Below are 16,252 nucleotides of genomic sequence, written 5' to 3' on the forward strand. Positions count from 1 at the left end.
CACTCTCTCATTTCTCTTTTTCTTTTATTAAATCATAGCTGTGTATATTAACACAATCATGGGGTACAATGTGCTGCTTTTATATAGTATTTGAAATATTTTCATCAAACTGGTTAACATAGCCTTCACCGCATTTTCTTAGTTATTGTGTTAAAACATTTATATTCTACACTTAGTAAATTTAACATGTAGCCTTATAAAATACATCGTAGGTGTGGTCCCTCCAATTGCCCTCCCTCCACCCATCCTTCCCTCTCCTCTCCCTCTCCCCTTGCCCCTTCTTGGGCTATAATTGGGTTATAGCTTTCTTATGAATTGGTTTCACAGTAGGGCTGAGTACATTGCATACTTTTTCTTACATTCTTGAGATATTTGCACCAGAATGTTTATTGCAGCCCAATTCATAATTGCTAAGTCATGGAAGAAGCCCAAGTCTCTCCTTTCACTTAAGCATTTGACTATTATGACTGTAGATAGCAGAATGTCATGTACTTTTATTTCAGACCAAATTTGGGGAAATTACTTGCTATATAGTTTCTGATTGTTCACTCTGTTTGGCTGTGGTTTCCTTAAGAGTAAAAATTTGGCAAAAAGTGGGTAGTGCCTGTGGCTCAGTGAGTAGGGTGCCGGCCCCATATACCAAGGGGGCAGGTTTGAACCCGGCCCCAGCCAAACTGCAACAACAACAACAACAACAAAATAGCCAGGTGTTGTGGCAGGAGCCTGTAGTCCCAGCTACTTGGGAGGCTGAAGCAAGAGAATTGTGTAAGCCCAAGAGGTGGAGGTTGCTGTGAGCTGTGACACCACAGCACTCTACCAAGGACTACAGAGTAAGGCTCTGTCTAAAAAAAAAAAAAAAAAAAAAAAAGTTGGCAAAAAGTAATAGCCTTGAATCAGGTGCTAACAAGCCCCTGAAGTATGTGCACATATTCATAACAGAATAGCAGTTCTCAAATTTGTAGCCTCAAGAACCCGATACACTCTTAAAAATTATTGAGAACCTCCCCCTGCCAAAGAACATTTGTTTGTGCTCCTTGCACTGATTGATATTTACCATTTAGAAAATTCAACTGAGAAAATTTTATTTTTTATTTTTATTTTTTTGAGACAGAATCTCACTTTTGCCCTCATTAAAGTGTCCTGGTGTCATAGCTCACAGCAAGCTCAAACTCTTGGGCTCAACCCATCCTCTTGCCTCAACCTCCCAAGTAGCTGGGACTATAGCTGCACTCCACAACACCCGACTAGTTCTTCTATTTTTAGTACAGATGGGTCTCACTCTTGATCAGGCTGAGCTCAAGCAATCCACCTGCCTCAGCTTCCCAAAGTGCTAGAATTATGGGCAAGAGCCACTGCGCCCAACCCTTATTACTCTTTAATTGTGGTTAAATACATATACCATAGGCTCAGTGCCTGTAGCTCTGAGGCTAGAGCACCAGCCACATACACTGGGAGCTGGTGGGTTTGAATCCAGCCCGGGCCTGCCAAACAACAATGATAACTACAACCAAAGAAAAATACCCAGGCATTGGGTGGCACCTGTGGCTCAGTGGGTAGGGCACCAGCCCCATATACCAAGGGTGGCGGGTTTGAACCCAGTCCCGGCCAAACTGCAACAAAATATAGCCGGGCATTGTGGCAGGCACCTGTAGTCCCAGTTACCCAGGAGACTGAAGCAAGAGAATCGCCTAAGCCCAGGATTGGAGCTGTGAGCTGTAACACCATGGCGTTCTACTGAGGGCGATAAAGTGAGACTCTGTCTCTAAAAAAAAAAAAAATAAAATAAAATAAATAGCCAGGCATTGTGGCAGGTACTGTAGTCCCAGCTACTTGGGAGGCTGGGGCAAGAGAATCAGTTGAGCCCAAGAGTTTGAGGTTGCAGTGAGCTATGACGCCATGGCACTCTACCCAGGGCAACAGCTTGAGACTCTGTCTCAAAAAAAAGTTTCATCCAACTTAGAAATTTTATATTTCTAGTTATTTTCTACTAAATTTGTGCAGACTGTACTCTATTAGGTTTTTATAGACTCATGGCATCATAGAATTTTTTTTTTCTTTTTGAGACAGTCTCACTTTCTCACCCTTAGCAGAGTGCTGTGGCGTCACAGCTCACAGCAACCTCAAATTCTTGGGCTCAAGCAATCCTCTTGCCTCAGCCTCCCGAGTAGCTGAGACTACAGGTGCCCACCACAACGCCTGGCTGTTTTAGAGACCAGGTCTCGCTCTGGCTCAGGCTGATCTCGAACCCCTGAGCTCAGGCAATTTACCCGCCTCAGCCTCCCAAGTGCTGGGATTCAGGCGTGAGCCACTGCTCCTGGCCCGGCCATCATAGAATTTTTAGACCTAACATGACCTCAGAGATCATCTCATTTACTCCTCACCTCTTTTACAGAAGAAAATAATTGAGGATAAAGGAAGTTTTGAGGTTCAAGTTTGCAAGATTGATTGTTGCAGAACTGAAACTAATTTCTGCTGGCCTACCATTTCCTTCAGTATTTGCGATACATGTATAAATCTTTTAACCCACATGAAATCTAGAGAAATTGTTGAAAATTGCATTTGAAATTGTATTACTTACACCGAGGAAATGCCAAGTGTTATTAATGAATATGTTAAGTAACAATTAAAAATATTGATGGTGAGACTGGGCATGGTGGCTCACGCCTGTGATCACCTGGGAGGCCGAGGTGGGTGATTGCCTGAGATCACAGGTTAAAGACCAGCCTAAGCAAGAGGGAGACTCCACCTCTAAAAATAGCCAGGCGTTGTGGCAGGTGCTGTAGTCCCAGCTACTTGGGAGGCTGAGGCAAGAGAATCGCTTAAGCCCAAGAGTGTAAGGTTGCTGTGGGCCGTGACGCCACGGCACTCTACCCAGGGCGACAGCTTGAGACTCTGTCTCAAAAAAAAAAAAAAAAAGAAATACATATGCCATAAAACTTGCCATTTTAACCATTTTTACATGTACAACTCATTTGCATTAAATACATTCACATTTTTGTATAATCATCAATCAAGTATCTATCTTCAAAATGTTTTTCATCTTGGGGAGATGAAATTCTGTACCCATTTAAGCAGTAATGGAAGAACAGTGCCCATTCCTTCTCCACACCCTCTAGAAGGCGCCTGAGAGCCGCCATTCTGTTTTCTGTCTCTGTGGATTTGACTACTCTAGGTATCTGATGATAATTTAGTATTTGTCCTGTTGTGACTAACTTTTTCACTTAACATAATGTCTTCAAGATTTTCCATGTTGTAACCTGTTTTGTAACCTAACCTCAGAATTTCCTTCCTTTTTAAGGCTGAATAATATTCTATTGTATGTGTATGCCATATGTTCTTTATCCATGCTTCTACCCTGTTTCCCCGAAAATAAGACATCCTCCGAAAATAAGACCTACTTACAGGAAAGATAAGACGTCCCCTGAAAATAAGACCTAGCGTATCTTTGGGAGCACACCTTAAAATAAGACACTGTCTTATTTTCGGGGAAACAGGGTATGAGTGGATACTTGGGTTGTTTTCAGCTTTGAGTATTGTGAATAATGCTGCTATTAACATGGTGTACAAATCTTTCTTCAAGATGCTGTTTGTAATCCTTTGGGGCATATACCAGAAGTAGAATTGCTAGATCATATGTTAAATCTATTTTAGTAAATTAAGAAATCACCATACTATTTTCCATTGGAACTGCATCATTTTGCATTCCCACCAACAATGCACAAGGGTTCCAATTTCTTCACATCTATCCACCGCTTGTTATTTTCTGAATCTTTTTAGTAATAGCCATCCTTTTGTGGGTGACTGTTAGTCCCAGCTACTAGAGAGGCTGAGGCAAGAGAATCGCTTAAGCCCAGAAGTTGGAGGTTGCTCTGAGCTGTGATGCCATGGCACTCTATAGAGGGTAACAAAGGAAGAGTCTGTCTCAATAAAGAAAAAGTAAATAAACAAAATAATGAAATAATACAATTATATATCTCGTTAGTCATCAGAGCGATGGCATCACATATTCACCAGCCTCTAGAAATTGAGAGAATAAGGGTAAAAATGGAAATGACATCTTAGTCTTAGCATGTAGATAGTTTGACTTCCTAAAAGGATGCTGGGGACCCCTAGGGATCCACAGGTCACAGTTTGAGAATTCCTACCTACTATGAACTTTACAACAGTGCTTAATTAAAAGAAGTCCAGTACACTGGAAAAATGAAGTGCTAAAATGGTTTTAAAAAATACAGTGTGGGCTCGGCACCTATAGCTCAAGCAGCTAAGGCACCAGTCACATACACCGGAGTTGACAGGTTCAAATCCAGCCTGGGCCTGCCAACAGTGACAACCACAATCAAAATATAGCCAAGAGTTGTGGTGGCCACCTGTAGTCCCAGCTACTTGGGAGGCTGAGGCAAGAGAATTGCTGAAGCCCAGGAGTTGGAGGTTGCTGTGTGTGAACTGTGATGCCACAGCACTCTACCCAGGGTGACAGCTTGAGGCTCTGTCTCAAAAAAATAAATAAAATAAAATAAACAGTTTGGGAAAACAACCAAATTTCTGTGTAAGGTATAAATTTAGGGAATAAAATAAATTATTTATACTAGGAGCCAAGTGATGGCAAATCCTACAAAATGAATTCATCAATGATTCGGCTTTAGACCTCCCAACACTTTGAGACACATTGTTTTTCCTTCTCTGAGATTCAGGAAAACCATGGGAAGTCTACCTACCTTTGTATGTGCAATTGTAATTCATATTGGTGCCTCTGGTTTGGGACATTTTCTTCTCCCTTGGTCAAGTAAATTGCCAATTTATTCTAATCTGTTTATGGAACTATATTCATAGTTTTAGAATGTGCCTTTTATGAATCTTTAAAAAACTAATTCCAATCTAACCTTTATGTCCTGAGAATTTCATAAACATTCAAGTGGCTGTCTTAGGTCACAAAGCAGAGTAAAATGTCATATTTAACTTAGGACAGATGAGAGCTAATATATAATGCATAATTATTACAGTATAACCTGTTTCACCTTAGCACACATAACATATTTTAAAACACAGGCTTCTACACTAACACTGTGGGAATTGAAATGAAGAATATGGAGAGTAAATTTAAAAGGCTTTTTTTATGTGTGTATAAGGAAAATTTCTCTTGAGTATATACATTAGAAAATATTCTTTAAAACAGAAAAGTTTTATGCCCTTTTTTTATCAGCTTCCCTGAAACACTGAGTTGAAATCTGTTTTTTTGGCATGCAGTCTCTTAAAAAATTGTGGTCAATCTCCAGCCGGTTTATCTTCTTAAGTCATCACTGAAACCCATGAATTAGGTCTACATTTTGATTAGGTAAAAGTAATACCACCTAATTATGTGATTCTGGCTTTTTTAATTATTGACTTTGGCACAGAAATACTAAATTTGATTTTAGGAAATGAGAACTAGCATGTAATATACTCAAATTAATTTTAATAAGTTTGCTGAGTTGATTTAGATTTTCACATTCTTAGTGCTGTCTTTATGTTCCTAAATGAACCTATATCTGTAGCATTATGATACTAAGAATATGTTATATAAGTAATTTTTTTCTTTTAATTATTTAAAATATTGTGGTTAGGAATCTTAGGGGGAAAGTTCCTCCATGGCTTTTTCTCTCTCTTGTTTTTAAGTATTTTATATATTACCTTTTTAAACTAATAATAGCAAAGAGTTGATTCTGATTTTATTGATTCTGTAGGATTGTTCATTTATTTTAAAGATCTCATTTTTCTGTTTTTTTCAGATTGAAGATAAAACTTTCGAAGTCCTTGGTGATCTTTATAGTGAGGGAGACTGCACTTACCTGAAATGTTCTATTAATGGAGTTGCTAGTAAAACTAAATTGATTATCCTGGAAAACACTATTTATCTATTTTCCATGGTAATGTCTCCTCTTTATAACGTCACTCCTGGGGTTTGGGGGAAGATTGCTTTACCAGAGGCTTTACTGACAGAGATCAGAGACATCCTCTTCCTTTGACCACCTGAGACTCTCCGCACCCTGTTCCTCTCCACTGTCTCCTTGCCACATTCCTGCCTCCCTAGTTTTCCATTCACCCCTTTGTTCACACAGATTCTCACAGAATTCTGAAACAAGTCCTGATGCTCTCTTTGGTGTCTCCTTGCCCAGTGGGTGACACTCTCTCAGGGCTTTGATGCCTGAACGCTTTTCCTAACCACCATTCTCCTGACACCTGGGATCCCGGTGATTTGGGAGGAGGTGCCGGGCTTACTTGTGGTGTCTTGGCAGTCAAAGGATAGTTGAGGCAGGCTTTGCATGGTTTGGGCTAGGTGCCTCCTACCCAGTGTGTCCTTAAGGTCCTGCCTGGGCCAAAGAAGGAGAACAGATTATCTCACAGACTGTGGCCTTGCAGTGCTCCGTGATGAGATGGCCTCAGTGTTCTCGTAATTAAACTGTATGTGGAGTGGGTGATCCCGTGTTACAGGCATTCCTTTCCACAGTCAATTGTGCCATAACAACATGGTGGGAGGGGCGGTGTAATGGAGTGGTGAGGAGCATGAATTCTAGAACATGAAGCTGCTTTGGTTCAAATCCTGGCCCTGCCACTTAGCAGCTGTGTGACTTTGGGCAGTTAAACTCTGTGGGCTGTAGTTCCCCTATCTATAAATAGTAGGACTAGCAGAGCCTACCTCATGGAGTTGTTGTGATAATTAATGACATGTTAAAAACAGTTCCTGCCATAGACTAAACACTGAACTGTGGTATTGCTACTAAAAGTGGCTTTCAGACAGTGCCCCCTGTTACGTACAGGTATATACAGTACTTTAATTCTCTTAATCCCCTGCAAGGCATATATACCGTTTCCTTCCTAATGGGAAACCAAGACTGAGAGGGGTTTCATAACTTGATCAAGGTCACAAAGCTAGATTAGAAGCTGGTAGTAATGATGGCTAATAGTTAACAAATAGCTTAAAACAATCATTACCTCAGGTATATTAGTAAAAATACAGTGATGGGATCTTGATTCCATTTTCAGTTTGTTTTCTACTTATAGGAAGGAAGTGTTGAGATTGGCATTCCAGTCCCCAAATACTTATCTTCTGTGAGCTCAGAAGAAACTCAGGGAGGCACCATTGCCCCTATGACTGGAACCATTGAAAAGGTAATCATGTGACATCTGTAAGATAATGTTCAATAAAGCATGATAAACGACTTTGTTGAATTTTATTACATATCTCCTTTTCTTTCTGTTTTGTTGTTTGCTTGTTTGAGACCGAGTCTCTCTCTGTCACCCTTGGTAGAGTGCCCTGGCGTCGTCATAGCTCACGAGGCCTCATAGCAGCCTCATAGCAGCCTCCAACTCTTAGTCTTGGCCAGTCCTCTTGCCATGTGCATCTGTCTCCTTTTCCATCTCTAAATCTTGGTCGTTGGCCAGCTGCAGTGGCTCACTCCTATAATGCTAGCACTTTGAGAGGCAGAGGCAAGTGGACTTCTTGAGCTCAAGAGTTCGAGACCAGCCTGAGCAAAAGCTCAACCCCATCTCTACTAAAAATAGAAAAACTAGCCAGGTGTTATGGTGGGCACCTATAGTCCCAGCTACTCGGGAGGCTGAGGCTAGAGAATCACTTAAACCCAAGAGTGTGAGGTTGCTGTGAGCTGGGACACTGTGGCACTGTAATCTGGGGCAACAGAATGAGACTCTCTCAAAAAAAAAAGTGTATTCTGCTTTTAATAAATCTTTAAATACATAAATAAATCTTGTGCATTTCATCTATTTTAAGAAAATAGTAGGACCTATTATAAATTCAAGTTCTGTATTATGCAGCCTTCAATGAAAATACCCATTTACCTAATTTGTGAAGGTAGGAATTTACATCAAAGTACAAATAATCTAAATTGTCTTTTTATAATTAAATGAAGCACTCATTCTCTAGGCATTATTCAGAAAGGCTGGTTTTTAATGTTAAGTTCAACAGCAAGCAATTTTGCCATGAAATTCTTCATTAATGTACTTAATTGAATGTGTCTTAAAATATAATTTGAGAGGCTAGTATTGGTATTGTTGAAGAAAAACGTGGTTTGGTGATTATTGCCATGCATACTCAGAGTTGAGATCCATACTGTCTCAGTCTGTTTGGGCTGGCATAACAAAATACCATAGACTTGGATAGCTTTTAAACAACAGAAATTTATTTCTCACAATTCCAGAAGCTGGAAAAACTAAGATCAAGGCACCAGTAATTAGGTATCTGGTGAGAATTTGCTTCCTGGTTTCATAAACAGCCATTTTTCCTGTGTCCCCACATAGTGAAAGGGGCACAGGCCCTCTCTCAGGCCTCTTTTCAAAGGGTACTAATCCCATTTATGAGGGCAGAGCTTTCATGACATAATCACTTCCCAAAGGCCCCACCTGCAGATACTGTTACCTTTGGGGTTAGGATTTCAATATATGAATTTCGGAGGGACACAAACATTGACCATAGCACATACTAATATAACTTCCAATTGCCATTGATCAGTAGTTTTCTTTTATATATTTGACTACAGTAGAGGCTCCTCAAATACATTCAAGTCATGAAAATTCAACTATATACTCTTGGTACCAAAGAAAGAAGAAGAAGATTGCTATCTAAATAGTGTGGGTGTTTCCCTCTGGAAATAATGTACCCCCAAAGGAATGTGAGCTAAGAGACCTGATGTGCCTTTAGCTCATTTGAATTCAGCTCCCACAGGCCTCTCCTAGTGTGGGCATCTCCCCATGAGGTGTCAGTCTTACATTCGAGGAGGCACATTTTCCCCACGACTGGCCTGTAAAGTTAGGCCATCGATGTCACTGGGCTTTCCTAAAGCATCAGCTAGGATTGGGTGATTTGCGGGGCTTTTAGGAGTGCTTGCCACTTTTCACAAATTTGGTCTACACAGTGACTTTAGAACCTAACTCCATTGTGCAATGTTTCCAAAAACTTGCTGGTAACTATGTTAACCAAAATGACAGTGATACCATTTGAGACATATGAGTGAATTTGTATATGTAAAAATGAAAATAGAAATATTTTTCTAGGACTGTCAGTGAGTTTAATTCTCTCATGTGAAGACTTGTCCACACACTAACCACACAACTCTAAGCTAGAAAGCTAGTCAGGACCCTCGTCCCTCTACCCCATCTGTGATAAAGACACGGAAGTGTTTTAGTCCGTCTGTTGGTGATGTGTCTTGTTTGTACATTCATGAAAAAAACAACAAAAGGAAACCAAGACATATAAAGTGTGTATCATCTGATTTAAGCAAAACTGAGTGGCTTGTGGGGTGAGGATGGGGGACTAAGCTGTGCTGCCCACTGACAGCAGTGCCTGCGATGCCGGACGGACCTTCAGGTCCCTTATTTGCATCTGTCCATTTGTCTCTGGCAACAACACAATACAGACTGTACCTCTGTTTGTTTACACAAGAACTCTATGGACCATGAAGGACTGCTGAGTTGTTTGATGATTTTTTTACCATGTATATTTGCAGTTTACATGTTATGGGAAACGTATAGATAGGAAAGTGATTGCCACCATGATGCAGATTAACATCTCTAGGACCTCTGTGTTTTTAAACATTAACCTGTCACCCTGAATCTCTAGGTGTTCGTCAAAGCTGGAGACAAAGTGAAAGCTGGAGATTCTCTAATGATTATGATCGCCATGAAGATGGAGGTAAGTGAAATCACAAGTTCAGCTGCTAAGCAAATGTTGGGAGTTATCAGACCTAAGTGTTCTTTTGCCTTATTTTGTAGTTAGTACCATTTTAAATATGAAGAGCTCCAGATTAACTAAGCATTTGTTTTAGGAAACAAAACAAAATACATTTTTTTCATTTTAATTTTGTGAAATCACACTTGTTATTTGTGATTCTGAAATTAATGAAATTATTAATAGCTTGGAATCAGGCAACTTGGAATCAGTTAACATTCACCCAGCTGAATGTTAACAGTTGGTATTTTCTAAGGCTGAATTTATAATGCCAAGCTTCAGTATCAAAGTGAAAAACTTCCACCAAATAAAATTAGCTGTTTGGGTTTTTAGATGGTTGGAAATTGTAGGTTAGTGGTTCTTAGCCCTGGCTGAAAATTACAAAAAGTGCCAACTTAACAGTTCATATTAGGATTTGTCCACTTTGTGATGATGCAGAAGCCATCTTCATGGAGTTGCTCCTCCACTTACAGTGGGTTTATTGTGACCTAAACCGTCCTAAGCTGAAGATCATCTGTACAATTCCCTGAGGACATTCTAAAAACTACTTCCTTAGACCAGTTAAATTGCGCTCTCCAGGTGGAGAGCTCTCTAGCCCAACGATGAGTACTTTTTAAAAGATTCCCAGGTGGGGCTCGGTGCCTGTGGCTCAAGCAGCTAAGGCACCAGCCACATACACCTGAGCTGGCAGGTTTGAATCCAGCCCAGGCCTGCCAAACAACAATGACGGCTGCAACAATAACAACAACAACAACAAATAGCTGGACATTGTGGCAGGCGCCTTTAATCCCAGCTATTTGGGAGGCAGAGGCCGGAGACTCTCTTGAGCCCAAGAGTTGGAGATTGCTATGAGCTGTGATTGATGTCACAGCACTCTACCCCAGGCGACAGCTTGAGGCTCGGTCTCAAAAAAAAAAAGATTCCCAGGTGAGATTCTAATGTGAAGTCCAAGTTGAGACAATTACAAAACATCAAAACAATGGACTACATTTTTCACAATTTTTTGTTTTCAAACTAAAGGTCTCATATTTATTACTTAACCAGCTTATTAGAGCCCAGCATATAAACAAAGAGAAATAATTTTCCCAATGAAATGTGGCTAACTGTCCAACTGACAACATTTTCAGCCTGATATGAGCTGCTCTTGATTCGGCATAAATATGTGTGCACTCAGGTGCAATTCCTTATAGACCCAGCTGGGTTCTTCTCCTCTTTGATTTGTACCTGATTTTATTACCAGTTTTCATTCAAATCCACTGGGGAATGGGACAATTTTGTTTTTGTTTCTTGGCCAGAGTCTTGTGAGAGGACCTGGTGGGAAACAGTTAATCACACACACCACGATGACAAAGAAAGGGAGAGGAGGGCCGCATTTTTCACTTTTCTTCTCTCCCTTCCTTGACTTGGTGTATCAGACTGCAGCTGTTGTTGGTCTTGTCTGTGTCTCTGCAGCATACCGTAAAGGCTCCCAGGGACGGCACAATAAGGAAAGTATTCTACGCAGAGGGTTCTCAGGCCAACAGACACACTCCTTTAGTTGATTTTGAGGAGGAAGAAGCTGACAAAAAGGAATCAGCATAAACTCAGCAAAGAAATGGCCAAAAAGAAAAAGTGCCTGCTGCTTTCTCGGGGTCCTATGATCACAGTTTTACTAAAAGATTATATGATTGTGCTAAAACCCTTCATCTTTGAAAATCATGAATTGACTATAATAAATTATCTCAAGGTATTTCATACTAATAAAGTTGAATTATACATTTTTATTGGAAATTAATGTTTGTTTCTGCCTCAAATTTTATACAACCTAGTATCTTCTGGGGGTGGGGGGTGGGGAGCAACTTGATCAAAAGAGAATTGGAAGAGAAAAGGTAATTTGACTAAATGAATTACTTCTGAGTTAGAATCATGATGAAAATGGATAGTAACGTAGTTCAGAGACAGATACCTGGGGCTAAATTCAACCAAGGTTTTGTTTCACCAAAGAGTAACTCAGGCAATATAAAGACATGGATGTCTTTTTGTTGCAGAGGGCCAATGGAGAGAAAGAACTCCCAAACACCATGTTTAAAAGAAGAGAGGCTTTATTCCAGCTGACAGAGCAATGGCAGACTAGAGTTCAAAATGGCCACACTCCCCAACTAGCTCAGTCTTCTTTTTATCTCCAGTCAGAAGTTTTGGCCCATGGGTAGTTTGGATCAAGCTAGAGAAGCGGGCTCAGGCTTTTACAGAACCACAGGCTTTTACAGAAGCGGAAGCAAGCATTAGTTTCCAGGCATTAGGAAGCTTAGTTTCTACAGATTCCTAAGAGCTGAGTCACCATGGGGAGGCCCCTATAGGTGTGTCCTCAGGGCCTCCTTGAAAAGACTTCTGTTCTCTTACACCTCACTTTTCCCTGGTATCCTCTCTCACTTTCTAGTCTTTGTGATTACAACGTTTTTATCTAGACTGCCTCTGCCTTTATTGTACTTTCTAAGCTTGTTCTAAAAAAAAATATGTATTTTATGTATGTATGAAGAATATGTTGTTAATATTTAATAATTAAATTTTGAGTAAACTTGAAGAATATAATTTTAAAGATTGATTAAGAGCAGAAAGCTTGACTCCTGAATATTTATTTTTAGAAACACTTTTTTCATTATGGAAAAAATTTTTCAATTTTATTTTGTCTAGATTTTAGGTTACTAACACATATAACCTTCTGCATTTTCATATATTCATTGAAATGTTAAATATTTGTTGAATTCAGTTCTTGCTGAATGCATAAGACTATGTCAAATAAATGTTATGAAGAATACTAAGGAGTATAAGAGATAGTCTCTGTACTTTCAGATGATTATAATTTAATTGGGAAAGTAAAATTTAATCAGGTCTACTATGGTTGGAATGTGTTCCTAAATTTCATGTGTTGAGAACTGAATCCCCAGGGTGGTGCCTGTGGTTCAATGGGTAGGGCACGGGCCCCATATACTGAGGGTGAAGGTTCGAACCCAGCTCCAGCCAAACTGCAACAAGAAAATGGCTGGGCATTGTGGCGGGTGCCTGTGGTCCCAGCTACTCAGGAGACTAAGGCAAGAGAATCACCTAAGAGTTGGAGGTTGCTGTGAGCTGTGATGCTACAGCACTCTACTGAGAGCAATAGAATGAGACTCTGTCTCTAGGGAAAAAAAAAAAAGAACTTAATTCCCAAATGCTTATGTTAACTGGACGTGGGGCTTTTGGGAGGTAATGGATATTAGCTAAGGTTGTCAGGGTGGGGCCCCCATAATGGGACTATTATCAGATGATGTATAGAGATGTCACTGTCAGCCAATGTGTAGAGATGGTGATAGGTCCACCAAACCTTGTCAGAAGGCCAGGATTCTGGAGAATCCTGAGATTAGCCTCTCTAAAAATATTCTGTTTTTCCATTTACAAAATTATAGTTTTATACATTTGAGTTGAAAGTGAAGACTGTGTTAATCCTTATCTTAAACAATAATTGGCAGAACCCCTGTCCCATAGTAAACAATAATCAGTATAACCTATGACCCAAAACAACATTTCAATTCAAAAGTTAATCTCCCTAATCAATCCACCTAAACTAACTCAAGCTAGGCATTTTTAGGGTGAGAGCTAAATTTACAAAAAAGTAAGAACAGGAGATGGGAGTAAAGGTCAGGCAGGACTTAAACTGACCAGACCAGCTGTGTCATGACTGCCTTAGCCTGACTCCATCTTTTTCCCATTATATGTGCTTTCAGGACTGTGGGTTTTATAAGAAACAAGAGCAAAGACCCTATGATCCTCTCAATAGATGCAGAACAAACATTCCATAAAATTCAGCATCCTTTCTAATTAGAACACTAAGGAATATAGGCATAGATGGCACATTTCTTAAACTGATCAAAGCCATCTACAACAAACCCATGGTTAATATTATACTGAATAGAGTAAAACTAAAAGCTTTTCCACTTAGAACTGGAACCAGACAAGGCTGTCTTCTATCACCACTACTATTCAACACAGCACTGTAAGTTCCAGCCAATACAATCAGACAAGAAAAGTAAATAAAGTGCATCCAAATGGAGACGGAGGAGGTCAAACTCTTGCTCTTTGCTGATAATATGATCTTACACTTAGAGACCTCTTACACTTAGAGAAGGTGTTACAGACTATAAGAGAACTTCTTATACTTAGAAACTGAACCACACAAAACTCCTGCAAGTGATCAAAAAATACAGTAATTTCTCAGGATATAAAGTCAACGTCCACAAATTAGTAACCTTCGTATATGCCAGTAACAGCCAAGATGAGAAACTAATCAAGGACACAGTTCCCTTCACAGTAGCTTCAAAAAAATGAAATACCTAGGAATATACCTAACAAAAGAGGTGAAGGAACTCTACAAAGAAAATTACAAAACCCAAAGAAAAGAAATAGCAGAAGATATTAACAAATGGAAGAACATACCATGCTCATTGTTAAAATGTCTTTTCTTCCCAAAGCAATCTACGGATTCAATGTAATCCCCACTAAAATACCAACATCATACTTTCAAGGTTTGGAAAAAATAATTTTTTGTTTTGTATGGAACCAGAAAAAAACCCGTATAGCCAATGCAATTCATAATAATAAAAACAAAGCCAGGTCTTTATCCTACCAGATGTTAGGCTATACTACAAAGCCATAGTGATCAAAACAGCATGGTATTGGCACAAAAATAGAGACATTGACTTTGGAACCAAATAGAAAACCATGAGATGAAACCAACATATTACAGCCACCTGATATTTGATAAATCAAACAAGAAGATACACTGGGGAAAAGAATCCCTATTCAATAAATGGTGCTGAGAGAACTGGATAACAACATGGAAAAGACTGAAACTGGACACTTTCACCACTTTCAAAAATTGATTCAAGATGAATGAAAGATCCATCCTGATACAATAAAACAATAAAAATCCTCAAAGAATGTGTGGAGAAAACACTTGAAGATATTGGCCTGGGGAAAGATTTTATGAAGATTTCCATGGCAATTACAACAACAAAAATAAATAAATGGGCTTAATTAAACTGAAAAGCCTCTGTACAGCTGAGGATACAACAACCAAAGCAAATAGACAACCTTCAGAATGGGAAAAGATAATTGCGAATTATGAATCAGACAAAAGCTTGATCACTAGGATCTACAGAGAACTCAATCAACAAAAAACAAGACCCAACAATCCCACATACCATTGGATACAAAGCATGAAGAGAGCCTTCTCTGAAGAAGACAAACGAACGGCTAACAAACATGAAAAAGTGCTCATCATCCCTAATCATCAGAGAAAGGCAAATCAAAACCACCCTGAGATATCATGTAACCCCAGTCAGAATGGCCCACATCACAAAGTCTCAAAGCTGCAGATGCTGGCGCAGATGGTGGGACTGCAAACTAATAACAACCTTTTTGGAAGGAAGTATGGAAAATCCTCAAAGAACTCAAATTAGACCTCCTGTTTGATACTGCAATCCCATTACTAGGCATCTACCCAGAAAAAAAAAAAATGTATCATAAGGACATTTGCACTAGACTGTTCACTGCAGCTCAATTTACAATCACCAAAATATGGGAACAACCTAAATGCCCAACAATCCAGGAATGGATTAACAAGCTGTGGTATATGTACACCATGGAATACTATTCAGCCACTGAAAGAGATGGAGACTTTGCATCTTTTGTATTTATCTGTATGTACTCAATTCTAATATGAAGGCAGTAGATAAGCTAATACAGGGGTGGGGTAGGAGAGCTAATACAGGAGTGGGGAGAGGGGAGGAAGGAGGGAGAGGGGAGGAGGGAGGGAGAGGGGAGGAAGGAGGGAGAAGGGACGAGGGAGGGAGAGGGGAGGAGGGAAGGAGAGGGGAGGAAGGAGGGAGAAGGGACGAGGGAGGGAGAGGGGAGGAAGGAGGGAGAAGGGACGAGGGAGGGAGGGGGGTTCACACTATACAGCAGACCTCTTGGGGGCAGGACTTTGCCTGACAGATGCCGTCAGTGTAACCTAATTCTTTGTACCTTCAATGAATCCTAAACAGTAAAAAAGAAAAAGGAAAAGAAAGGGGGGCGAGATGGAGTGACAACATGCACACTCCACTCACTCGCGCTGTCCCGCCTGTGCTGCCTCCCCTGGATTGTGGTGCAGCAAGAAGGCCCTCGTCAGATGCCAGCCCTTTCTTCTTGAACTTCATAGCCTCCAGAACCATAGGAAATAAAGTTTGTTTCCTTATATCTCATCTGTGGTATTCTGTTATAGCAATGCAAAACAGACTAAGTCAATATCAAAAGTTATATTACTGTGAGGAAACATCTAAAGTTAATCTTTCTACTGACTTCCATTGTCAAGGCAGTGGTGAGAAAGGTACCCAAAAGTAAACTGAAAATGCTGAGTTCTTCAAAAAAAATCTGATTACATAGCTTAATGAGAATGTTTTTCTAAAAAGGCAACATAAAACTTGTATCTCCCAAGGTGGGGGTGAGGTGAAGACTGGCATGGAAAGTAGATAATCTTAG

The 16,252-nt window shown here is 40.0% G+C and overlaps 1 protein-coding gene across 1 annotated transcript in view; it reads left to right on the forward strand.

Annotated features, from left to right (window-relative positions):
- MCCC1 (methylcrotonyl-CoA carboxylase subunit 1) overlaps window positions 1-11,487 on the forward strand; it is a 102,812-nt gene extending 91,325 nt beyond the window's left edge. The window contains exons 16-19 of the mRNA XM_053565256.1: window positions 5,766-5,903; window positions 7,039-7,146; window positions 9,611-9,682; window positions 11,171-11,487. Coding sequence (XP_053421231.1) covers window positions 5,766-5,903; window positions 7,039-7,146; window positions 9,611-9,682; window positions 11,171-11,299 — 447 coding nt within the window. The 3' untranslated portion in view covers window positions 11,300-11,487. The remainder of the gene's footprint in view (window positions 1-5,765; window positions 5,904-7,038; window positions 7,147-9,610; window positions 9,683-11,170) is intronic.
- Window positions 11,488-16,252: the final 4,765 nt, after the last annotated feature.

This window comes from Nycticebus coucang, chromosome 16 (assembly GCF_027406575.1).
Source record: "Nycticebus coucang isolate mNycCou1 chromosome 16, mNycCou1.pri, whole genome shotgun sequence".
Lineage (NCBI taxonomy): Eukaryota > Metazoa > Chordata > Mammalia > Primates > Lorisidae > Nycticebus > Nycticebus coucang.